Below are 10927 nucleotides of genomic sequence, written 5' to 3'. Positions count from 1 at the left end.
TGCTCACCTGCTCGGATTCCAGCTGTGCTCACACCCCTCACATTCCAGCTGTGCTCACCTGCTCGGATTCCAGCTGTGCTCACACCCCTCACATTCCAGCTGTGCTCACCTGCTCGGATTCCAGCTGTGCTCACACCTCCCACATTCCAGCTGTGCTCACCTGCACTGCACTGCCCCGGCTCTGCTCACCTGCACTGACTCTGATATGTGCTTTTCTGCCCCCTACTCCAGCTGCGCTCACACCCCTGTTCCAGCTGTGCTCACTCCATTCCAGCTGTGCTCACCCCCATTCCAGTTGTGTTCACCCCATTCCAGCTGCACCCACTCAATTCCAGCTATGCTCATACCATTCCAGCTGTGCTCACCCCATTCTAGCTGTGCTCATCCTATTCCAGCTGTGCTCATCCCATTCCAGTTGTGTTCACCCCATTCCAGCTGCGCTCACTCTATTCCAGCTGTGCCCACCTCCCCCTACTCCAGCTGTGCTCACCCCCTTCCAGCTGTGCCCACCTCCCCCATTCCAGTTGTGTTCATCCCATTCCAGCTGCGCTCACCCCCATTCCAGCTGTGTTCATCCCATTCCAGTTGTGTTCACCCCATTCCAGTTATGCCCACCTCCCCCTACTCCAGCTGTTCTCACCCCCTTTCCAGCTGTGCTCACCCCATTCCAGCTGTGTTCATCCCATTCCAGCTGCGCTCACTCCATTCCAGCTGTGCTCACTCCCAGCTGTGCCCACCTTCTCCATTCCAGCTGTGCTCACCCCCTTCCAGTTATGCCCACCTCCCCCTATTCCAGCTGCTCTCACCCCCATTCTAGCTGTGCTCATCCCATTCCAGCTGTGCCCACCTCCCCCTACTCCAGCTGTGCTCACCCCATTCCAGCTGCACCCACTCCATTCCAGCTGTGCTCACCCCATTCCAGCTGTGCCCACCTCCCCCTACTCCAGCTGTGCTCACCCCATTCCAGCTGTGCTCACCCCATTCCAGCTGTGCTCACCCCATTCCAGCTGTGCTCTTCCTTCCCATCCCACACCTGCTACTCAGGGGCCACCCCCCCATAGACCTGCACATTCCCTGCTCACCTCCCCCCTACCCAACTTCCTCCTCCCTTCTGCCCAAATAACATACATTCAATAATACAACGTAACCACTGAAATCATCCTAAACAAGGAGAGATTAAATAACGCCCTCCCCCAGCACCTCATCCGGCCTTATGGGGGGGGGGGGGGGGCAATGGGTGCTGCCCTGGGGTGGGGGGTCCCATGGGCCCTATGGGAATGCACCCAGTGCATATAGAGGGGGGGGGTTTGTGCCACCCCATATGGCCACTCAATGGGGCTGTGCCAGCAGCACCTCCAGCCAACACGGGCACGAGGTGATAAATTGCCTTGAATAACACGGCCCCCAACCCTTCCCAAAGCTGATCCGGACACTGTGTGGGTCACAAGGTCCATCCCCATTCTGCCACCCCAATACCCCCATCCCTCCCACCCTCTCATAATCAAACACCTTCACCGAATAACCGGGCAGCACTTTGAGCACTGCGAGCCCGTGAGCTCCTGGTGGACCCAGGGTGGGCGAGCTAACAAATATAGGGTGCTCACTTCTATTATAGGCCCACACAGCACCCAGCTCACGGCTCAGCAGCAGCCCCCTCCCAATCTTCCCCCTTGCCCGGCGCACGGCTCGGCTGCGATGCACAGCGGGCAGTTGACCCAAGCAGAACCCATTGCCCCTCGGCAGCTCGTTGAAGACGTTGATTGATGCTTCGTGCACTGAATAGAGGCGACCCACTCGTGTCCGGTGTTCCCAATAAGCCAGTTTGCACCAGCAGCCGTCGCGTGAGGAGCTCCGAGAGAGGCTGGTGTCTATTGGGGAGACCATAGAAGCAATGAATGGCTCCTCTGGGTTGGGAGGGAACCCCAAGATCCATGAAGCTCCAACCCCCCCCCAACAGGCAGGACCACCCCCAACCCCCATTAACAGCAGCCCAGGGCCCCATATAAACTAGCATTGAACCCCCCAGTGATGGATGGGGCACCCACAGCCTCTCCATGCAGCTGTTCCAGCTCTCATAGCAAAGAACTTCCCCCTTAAATCCAACCTCAATGTGCCCTCCAGATTCAAGCCCCCTCCCCTCATCCTGCTCCTCCCAGTCCATATAAATGCCTTGGGCTGCTCCTCCCAGTCCATATAAAAGCCTTGGGTTGCTCTCAAGGGCTGCTCCCCCCAGTCCATATAAATGCCTTGGGTTGCTCCCCCCAGTCCATATAAATGCATTGGGTTTCTCTCAAGGGCTGCTCCTCCCAGTCCATATAAATGCCTTGGGCTGCTCCCCCCAGTCCATATAAACACCTTGGGTTGCTCTCAAGGGCTGCTCCCCCCAGTCCATATAAATGCCTTGGGCTGCTCCTCCCAGTCCATATAAAAGCCTTGGGTTGCTCTCAAAGGCTGCTCCTCCCAGTCCATATAAAAGCCTTGGGTTGCTCTCAAAGGCTGCTCCTCCCAGCCCATATAAATGCCTTGGGTTGCTCTCAAGGGCTGCCCCCCCCAGTCCATATAAATGCATTGGGGTTCTCTCAAGGGCTGCTCCCCCCAGTCCATATAAATGCCTTGGGCTGCTCCCCCCAGTCCATATAAATGCCTTGGGTTGCTCCCCCCAGTCCATATAAATGCCTTGGGGTTCTCTCAAGGGCTGCTCCCCCCAGTCCATATAAATGCCTTGGGCTGCTCCCCCCAGTCCATATAAAAGCCTTGGATTCCTCCAACCCAATACGCCATCCTTTACACCTGTCTGCATTGAACCCCATTAGATTCACCCAGTCCCACCTTACAAGCGCATTGAGGTCCCCCTGAAGGGCAGTTGGGTGCATGGCAGGGTGTTATATGGCCACACACGGCTACAACCAACCCTATACATACAGCGGTCCCAAGGATGACATCACACAGATACCTATGGCTCACACACATGGGGCAGCCCCATAGCTCTGCAGTGCAATGCAGGAATGCATTGAATACATGCACATAGGCCCAAAGCAGCCCCCCCAGGCTGTGCAGAGGGGGGGTCTCTGGTTAATAGGAAGGTGGAGCTTGGAGGCTTTGGTGGCTTGAAGCCAGGCCGGAGCCGCGCCGCGTGCGTCAAGGCACATTGTGTGCGGCCCCGTGGGCAGCGCTTCCTCCGGCGGGGAGTCCAGAGCAGCCAAAAATAACAGGAGAGATGAGGGATGAAAGGGGAGGGGGGGGGTGGATTCTTCCCCATTGAACCCCTCGCCCCATATCGATTCTGGGTTCTGATGTTGGTTATTTAGGTAGTGAGTTTGTGTCCCACTTACCGCGCCATTCCGTGTGGTTGCAGTTGAATTCCAGGAGCTGGGGGGACTCGGGTTCGGTCGGCCAAGAGGGGCTGATGGACTTGGAGTATGGAGGTGGAGGGGTCTCTGGGGAGGGGGGATAGGAAGCTATGAGGAGTTGAGCACGTCCCGGTTCCCTCAATGCCACCCCATACCTTGATTCCACCCCCATCAGGGACCAACTGCTGGAGGGACCCCAGGGATGAAATGTTGGAGGGACCCCAAGGACCAGGGGTTGGAGGGACCCCAGGGGCTACAGGGACCCCAGGGGCTGGAAGGACCCCAAGAACCAGGGGTTGGAGGGACCCCAGGGGCAGGAGGGACCTCAAGGACCAGGAGTTGGAGAGACCCCAGGGGTTACAGGGACCCCAGGGATCAGGGGCTGGAGGGATCCCAAGGACCAGGGGCTGCAGGGACCCCAGGGGTTACAGGGACCCCAGGGGTTACAGGGACCCCAGGGATCAGTGGCTGGAGGGACCCCAAGGACCAGGGGTTGGAGGGACCACAAGGACTGGGGGCTGCAGGGACCCCAGGAGTTACAGGGACCCCAGGGATCAGGGGCTGGAGAGACTATAGGGATGAGGGGCTGCGGGGATCAGGGGCTGGAGGGACCTCAAGGACCAGGGGTTGGAGAGAACCCAGGGGTTACAGGGACCCCAGGGGCTGCAGGGACCCCAGGGATCAGGGGCTGGATGGACCTCAAGGAGCAGGGGTTGGAGGGACCACAAGGACTGGGGGCTGCAGGGACCCCAGGGGTTACAGGGACCCCAGGGGCTGAAGGGACCCCAGGGACCAGGGATTACAGGGACCCCAGGGGCTGCAGGGACCCCAGGGGTTACAGGGACCCCAGGGATCAGGGGCTGGAGGAACCACAAGGACCAGGGGCTGCAGTGACCCCAGGGATCAGGGGCTGAAGGGACCCCAAGGACCAGGGATTACAGGGACCCCAGGGGTTGGAGGGACCCCAGGGGTTACAGGGACCCGAGGGGTTACAGGGACCGCGGGGACCGATCACTGGGTACCCCCCGATGTCAAGGAGGGCCGTAAGGGGGGGGGGGTGGGGGGGGGCACTCACCGGGCGCAGCCAGGCGGCTGAAGTGATAGGGGTTACAGCAGAGAGCAGCCGCATCCCCGCAGCCCCCCCGGCCCCCCGCGCTCTGGCAGTAGCAGAGATGCTTGAGCTCATGGGGCTGCCGCAGGTCGGGCCATCGGAACAGGCGGCACAGCAGGACCTGGGGGGGCAGCGCCTGCTTGGCCCCCCGCGGCACCCAGACGCAGCCGGACTCCCAGGCACCTCGGCTCTCCACCGCCTGCAGCAGCAGCTCCAGCTCCTCGTCCTTCAGCTTCTTGAACAAGGCGTGAGCAGCCGGTTTCAAGGCACCGGGACCCTCCTCGGGGCCGGGGGTCGCGCAGCGCTGCCGCCACAGCCGCCTCAGCAGAGCGGCACGACGAGAACGGAACATGGGGCAGAGGGGGACGAGCTGGGGATGGGGACACGGGGGGGGGTCACTCGATGAGCTGGGACACATCACAACGAGACCCCCCTGATGGCACCGGGGTGATGGGGCTGCCCCAGCCGGACCCCTCTGTGCGCCCACCGCCACCATCCCCCTAAGTCACATTGTGACCCCCAATAAAAGCCCTATACAGAGCGGAATCCCCATCCCCGTGCCATATAACCCCGTGCCACGTCCCCTACGAGGGGTCCCGGGGATGGGGTCAGACTCACGGTGGGCGGCGGAGTTGAGTGTCAGGAGATGGGGCCGCGCTGTGGGGCGGCCCGGATCGCTCTGCCCATAAGGAACAACGTACAAAGCTTTTTTTCCTGTGCCGGGATTCTCCCCTCCCCCGGACCTGCCCCGTTTGGGGAATTCATTGATTCGTGTGTCCGGGTTTCGGGTTTGAGATGAGGATGGGGTCAGGACGTGGCGACAGTGGGGCGGGTGTGTGGGTTGTGGGGCAGGGGATGCCCGGTGTCCCCATAATGAGGGCACAGAGGGGGGCAGCGAGCAGCACAGTGTTACAACATGAACCCAGCCCTATAGGAAAGGGGAGATGTGGGGTGTCCCATAAAGCCCCCACCCCAAACGCTATGGGAGCCACAAGGGTGAGTTAAGCCCTTCAAATCAGGGGTCCCAGCTTGTCCATCCCAACAACCGACCCCCCCCCCTGTGGGTACGATGTGAGGGTGGGAGCCACAACAAAGCCATAATATAAACGGGACCCTTATCCCGCTCGGGGCCGCGTTTCCTGCTCCCAACTTCCCGGCGAGATAAGGGAGGCCGAGCCGGCGCCAGGCGTGCACCATAGACGGGGCTTCCCTGCGGGGATGGAGCCTGCAGCCCCATAACGGGGAGGGCACGGAGTATTTAGGGCACACGGAGACCCCCCATGGTTGACCCCGAGGTTCGAGGTGCCCCCCGTTGTCCCACAAACTGGGCTCCGAACCGGGTTCTGGGGTATGTTTTGCTCCGGAGACGGTGGTGCCGGTCGGGCGCGTGGGGTTGGGGCAGGAAACGGGCTTGGAAGTCTCTAAACAAGGGGTTGAGTCACAGCAGAGATAACACAGGGGAGGGGGAAGCGGGGACATGGAGCCCAGCATCGCTCCGTGCTCAACAATGGGGCTGGAGACCCCCAGGTGGGGGTTGGGGGGGTGGTCTGGGCACCGCAGGGCAGATGCAGGTTGAATAATAGGGGGAGATGTGCCCAAGGTTGGAGGAGGGACACACTCAGTCATTGACACACGTGGCTGCTCACACACCGCTCAGGTTTATTGGGGTCGTGGTGCTGGGGGGGCTCAGGGTGGGCCGGGTCCTGGTGCTGGGGCTCCATCGGGTCCAGGCCGGGCAGTGCAAAGCCATCATGGGGCAACTGAGTTCTGGGGAGGGGAGAGGAACATAGAGGGTGAGCACCCCCAGCAGCAACATAACCAGGGACCCCCCCCTCCATCCCCAAGCAACACCCCCCCAGACCCCCCCTCCTCCATCCCCAAGCAACAACCCCCCAGACTCCCCCCCTCCATCCCCAAGCAACACCCCCCCCAGACCCCCAACCCCCCAGACCCCCACCCCCCCCTCCATCCCCAAGCAACACCCCTCCAGACCCCCATCCCCCCTCCATCCCCGAGCAACGCCCCCCCCAGACCCCCTCCCCTCCATCCCCGAGCAACACCCCCCCCAGACCCCCACTCCCCCTCCATCCCCGAGCAACACCCCCCCAGACCCCTACCCCCCCCTCCATCCCCGAGCAACACCCCCCCCAGACCCCCACCCCCCCCTCCATCCCCGAGCAACACCCCCCCCAGACCCCCACCCCCCCCATCCCCGAGCAACACCCCCCCCAGACCCCCACCCCCCCCATCCCCGAGCAACACCCCCCCCAGACCCCCACCCCCCCCATCCCCGAGCAACACCCCCCCCAGACCCCCACCCCCCCCATCCCCGAGCAACACCCCCCCCAGACCCCCACCCCCCCCATCCCCGAGCAACACCCCCCCCAGACCCCCACCCCCCCCTCCATCCCCAAGCAACAACCCCCCAGACCCCCCCTCCATCCCCAAGCAACACCCCCAGACCCCCCCCCCTCCATCCCCAAGCAACAACCCCCCAGACCCCCAACCCCCCCCTCCATCCCCAAGCAACACCCCCCAGACCCCCACCCCCCCCTCCATCCCCAAGCAACGCCCCCCCCAGACCCCCACCCCCCCTCCATCCCCAAGCAACGCCCCCCCCAGACCCCCCCCCCTCCATCCCCAAGCAACAACCCCCCCAGACACCCCCCCCTCCATCCCCAAGCAACACCCCCCCCAGACCCCCAACCCCCCAGACCCCCACCCCCCCCCTCCATCCCCAAGCAACACCCCCCCAGACCCCCACCACCCCCAACAAGGAGCATCACAGCCGCACCATTACACCCTTCCCCCTTCCAGCACCACCAGATCCAGATCCCTCCTTCCCACCCTATCAACACCTCCCCCCCCCAGCACCCCCCCGAGACCACCATGAGCAGCCCCCACACTCACCCCGGGGGTCCCACATTAGATGTGGATGGGGCCCGTGCCCTATTCCAGCAGCTCCCGGATGCACCAGCTGCACAACAGGAGATAAACGCATTCCCGGAGCACCCGCAGCACCCAGCGGCCGAGGCGCAGCCCTATGGAGGCATCACCGGGTGCCGGTAGTGCCATAACCTGCTCCATCTGATTCACCGTGCTCGGTAACCGGGCTGATGAGGTGCTTAGGAGATGCATGACAACGGGATTTAAACAGGGAGCACCGGGTAAGCGCTGGAAACTGCTCCATTCTCCATTCAAAAGCCGCCACAATGAGGCTCATGTGGGGAGGGGGGGTGGGGGGCACTGTATGGGGGGCACTTGTTTGGGCACAGCCTCACTCGTTCCTCCTGCCAAAGCCCCGCAGAGCACGAAGGGAGCGGGGCGAGGTGATGAGCACAGCAGGTTTATTCAGCTCTGTCCCCTGTAGCAATAACAGCAGGGATGGATGTTGGTCTCACTGCAGCTCTCATCGACGAGACGTGCGTTCATCCTCCTCGTTTTCCAGCTCGTAAGCGGGTCTGTAACTCTCACGGCCCTGGGGGTCAGTGTAGAGCAGCGCTGGGTTCTTCATTGTATTGGCCATGCTCCCCAGGGAGGTGTAGCTGCGAGGGAATAGAGTGGTTGGGGAAGGGGTGGGGGGCATCACTCGATGCTCTGCCCTTCATCTGGCTGCTCCAACACTCACCCCTTGTCGTAGAGGATGCAGTAGGGGACATAGAGCTTACGCAGGAACTCCCAGATGTCTCTGTATGTCCAGTCCTGGGGGCAGAATTGGGCAGGGATTGCTGGGCAGGTGGATGCAGAGGGTGCTCCTCACCCCACAGAAGCACAGCCAGCATCCACTGCCCCCTGCCCATGGCCCTGGAGGGCATCCATCCCTCCCTCAACACTGCAAAAGCCATGGGTGGGCAAGAATGAGCCCCCACCACTGGCACCAGGCACCTCCACAGTGCCCCACAACTGGGCAACAGGGCACTGGAAAGAGGGGGGAATTGGGGGGGAAAAGCCCCTGAGGATGAAGATTCACTCCAGGTTCACTCACAACCCCATCCCAAATAGAAGCAGCATACCAGCAGCGGGTTCACCCTCATGTACTGGGGCCAGTCGGGGTCTGTCATACACATGGGGGTCAGGGTGCATGAGTAGGGGTCTGTGCGCCGTGTGCCCATCAGAACGGCCTCCAGCTGTGGCTGCTGCTCCTTCAGGGTGAGCAGGGCCTCCCGGATGGAGCCCTCCACCGTGCACAGCTGGATGTTGTACCTGGAAGGCAAGGCAGGTAGATGGCATCGGGGTGGGCCATTTATGCCCAGCTGGCAGCCTGCCCCTCGCTGCCCCTCACCTCTTCACTGTAGCCTGGATGAACTGCTCCATTTCAGGGAAGGGGGACACGATGCGGATGTAGAGCACCTTCAGCTTCTCCTGCCTCTCTGGGAACCGCCTGGGGAGAGACCCATCACAGATGGCCCCCAAAAACACAAGGCAAAGCAACCAGAGGGCCCCAGAGCCTTGAGGGAACCCGCTGCCCCACAGCCAGGTACCTCTCCACAGCAGCATGGACGAGGTGCAGCAGGGCTGTGCAGTCCTTGCCCCCGTTGAAACCCACGCAGATCTGGGTCAGGTTGTACCGGTCCAAAGCCTCCTCAATGGTCCGCAGTGCTGCTGCCACCTTCTGTCCCAGGGCTGAGCCTGCTGGGAGGGGACAGTCGGGTGCCTGCTGGCCTGGTGCCTGCCCAAGGCTACGCTGCCATGGCTTGGCCTCAAGGCTCAGCTCCTTCCTGCAGTGCCTCACCCTGCGGGCTCATCTCCAGACACAGCCCAGAGCTATTGCTGGCACCACATCCTGAAGCCAAGTGCTTGTGTGTCCCTAAGGCACAACCATCCCCCTACCCAGCAAGGGGATGAGTGCCAACCCCAAAGAGAACTCAAGTGTCAATTCCACACCCAGGCTGTTCTTGCCACCGCCTTGGCCCCTCTGTGTCTGTCTGAGCTGCAGAGGAGCAGCGTGAGGACCCCGGCTGCAGCTGGAAGGCTGCAACTGCTGTACCTGACTCAGCCAAGGCATAAACCTCAGTGGCCGCCCTCGAGACGCAGTCAGTCACCAATGGCACCACCACACCCGGTGGCAGCTTCTCCATCAGGAAGCAATGTGCCTCCTCCAGGTGCTGCTCCGACTCCGAGTCCAGCGTCAGCTTCACACGGTAATAATTATTGGCCCAGTCCGGGTAGGAGCCCAAACTCACACGGCCTCGAAAGCCGACATTGGCTTGATCCAACACGGGAGCAATCTGCACCTCATCAGCTGCCACGTAGATGGCACGGGAGTGGAAGCAGGTCTGCTCACTGCGGAAGAGATGGCTGAGGCCATCCAGGGCGCGCTCCATCAGTGCTGGGATGCCAGGGAAGATGTAGACATTGCGGACGCTGACCAAAGGGTACTTGAAGGCACTGCCTGTGAGTCTATCTGTGCCATAATTGAGGTGTGAGGACTCAGGGATGCGAGCCAGCTTCATCTCAGGGCACTGCATGTCCGTCTTACCAAAGAACTTATGCACTAAGGCCACCAGCTCTGGGTGTGGGGTCACCTTCTCCCCAAAAGCTTTGGCCACAGCCTCGAAGGTGACGTCGTCGTGTGTGGGGCCGATACCCCCCGAGGTCAGCACGAAGGTGAAGCGGGAGGAGAAGGCGGCCACTTCAGCAGCAATGGCGTCCACCTCGTCGGGCACCACGGAGACACGGGCAACATGGACACCCAGGGCACGCAGCCGGCGGCACATGAAGAAGGAGTTGGTGTCCTGAGTGTGGCCCTAAGGGGAAGGGCAGCTGCAGTGAGCCCAGGCCCAACCCCAGGCCTGAACCCAGTCCTAGCCCCAGGCCTGAATCCAGTCCTAACCCCAGGCCTGAATCCAGTCCTAACCCCAGGCCTGAACCAAGGCCCGAACCCAGGCCTGAACCAAGGCCCGAACCCAGGCCTGAACCAAGGCCCGAACCCAGGCCTGAACCAAGGCCTGAACCCAGGCCTGAACCCAGGCCTCAGGGCTAACCCAACTGCAGGTCCCGACCAGGCCTCGGCCATAGGCTCTGAGAGTAGGCCTCAGGCCCAACCCGCCTGCAGGCCCCGACTAGGCCTCAGGCCTCAGGCCCACCCCGACTCCAGGCCTCGACTAGGCCTCAGGCCTAACCGGACACCAGGCCTCGACTAGGCCTCAGGCCTCAGGCCTAACCGGACTGCAGGCCTCAGCCACAGGCCCCGCTCTCACCTTGAGGATCTCATCCCCGATAACGATGATCCCGGCGGTAGAGGCGGAGCTGTGCCCGGCCATGGCTCTACAGGCCGCGTTCCGCCGCTCGGTACCGAGCAGTGCCCCCGCAACCCGCAGCGCGGCGCGCATGGGTCTCACCGAACCGAACCGGCTCCACCGCGCCACCACCTCCCCGCGGCTCCTATTGGTCGGGAAGGAATCACGTCACGAAGCTCTACGTTCTCTGATTGGTTGAGAGCGAACAGAGCCATGCGGGGGGCGGC

At 62.2% G+C, this 10927-nt stretch overlaps 2 protein-coding genes across 3 annotated transcripts; both read right to left on the bottom strand.

Moving 5' to 3' along the window:
• Positions 1-1156: 1156 nt before the first annotated feature.
• On the bottom strand, positions 1157-5956 carry LOC107324492 (SMAD family member 6-like). The gene is made up of 4 exons (XM_015884558.3): positions 5080-5956; positions 4426-4831; positions 3333-3437; positions 1157-1868 (listed from the first exon to the last, which is right to left on the bottom strand). The coding sequence occupies exons 2-4, from the start codon at positions 4811-4813 to the stop codon at positions 1330-1332; spliced, it is 1032 nt and encodes a 343-aa protein (XP_015740044.2). The 5' UTR covers positions 4814-4831; positions 5080-5956; the 3' UTR covers positions 1157-1329.
• A 144-nt stretch (positions 5957-6100) lies between these two features.
• FLAD1 (flavin adenine dinucleotide synthetase 1) lies at positions 6101-10830 on the bottom strand. Of its 2 annotated transcripts, none has more exons than XM_085534984.1 (8): positions 10662-10830; positions 9449-10208; positions 8943-9093; positions 8744-8842; positions 8475-8664; positions 8090-8163; positions 7372-8006; positions 6101-6228 (listed from the first exon to the last, which is right to left on the bottom strand). In XM_085534984.1, the coding sequence occupies exons 1-7, from the start codon at positions 10791-10793 to the stop codon at positions 7871-7873; spliced, it is 1542 nt and encodes a 513-aa protein (XP_085391110.1). In that variant the 5' UTR covers positions 10794-10830; the 3' UTR covers positions 6101-6228; positions 7372-7870. The 2 variants fall into 2 exon arrangements, with proteins under 2 accessions (XP_085391110.1, XP_015740041.2); XM_015884555.3 differs by having other exon boundaries at positions 8943-9090.
• Between the last annotated feature and the right edge of the window lie 97 nt (positions 10831-10927).

This window comes from Coturnix japonica, unplaced genomic scaffold, assembly GCF_054131305.1.
Source record: "Coturnix japonica strain WE unplaced genomic scaffold, WE-NBRP24 Scf106, whole genome shotgun sequence".
NCBI lineage: Eukaryota > Metazoa > Chordata > Aves > Galliformes > Phasianidae > Coturnix > Coturnix japonica.
This window is presented reverse-complemented; position numbering and strand designations above follow the sequence as displayed.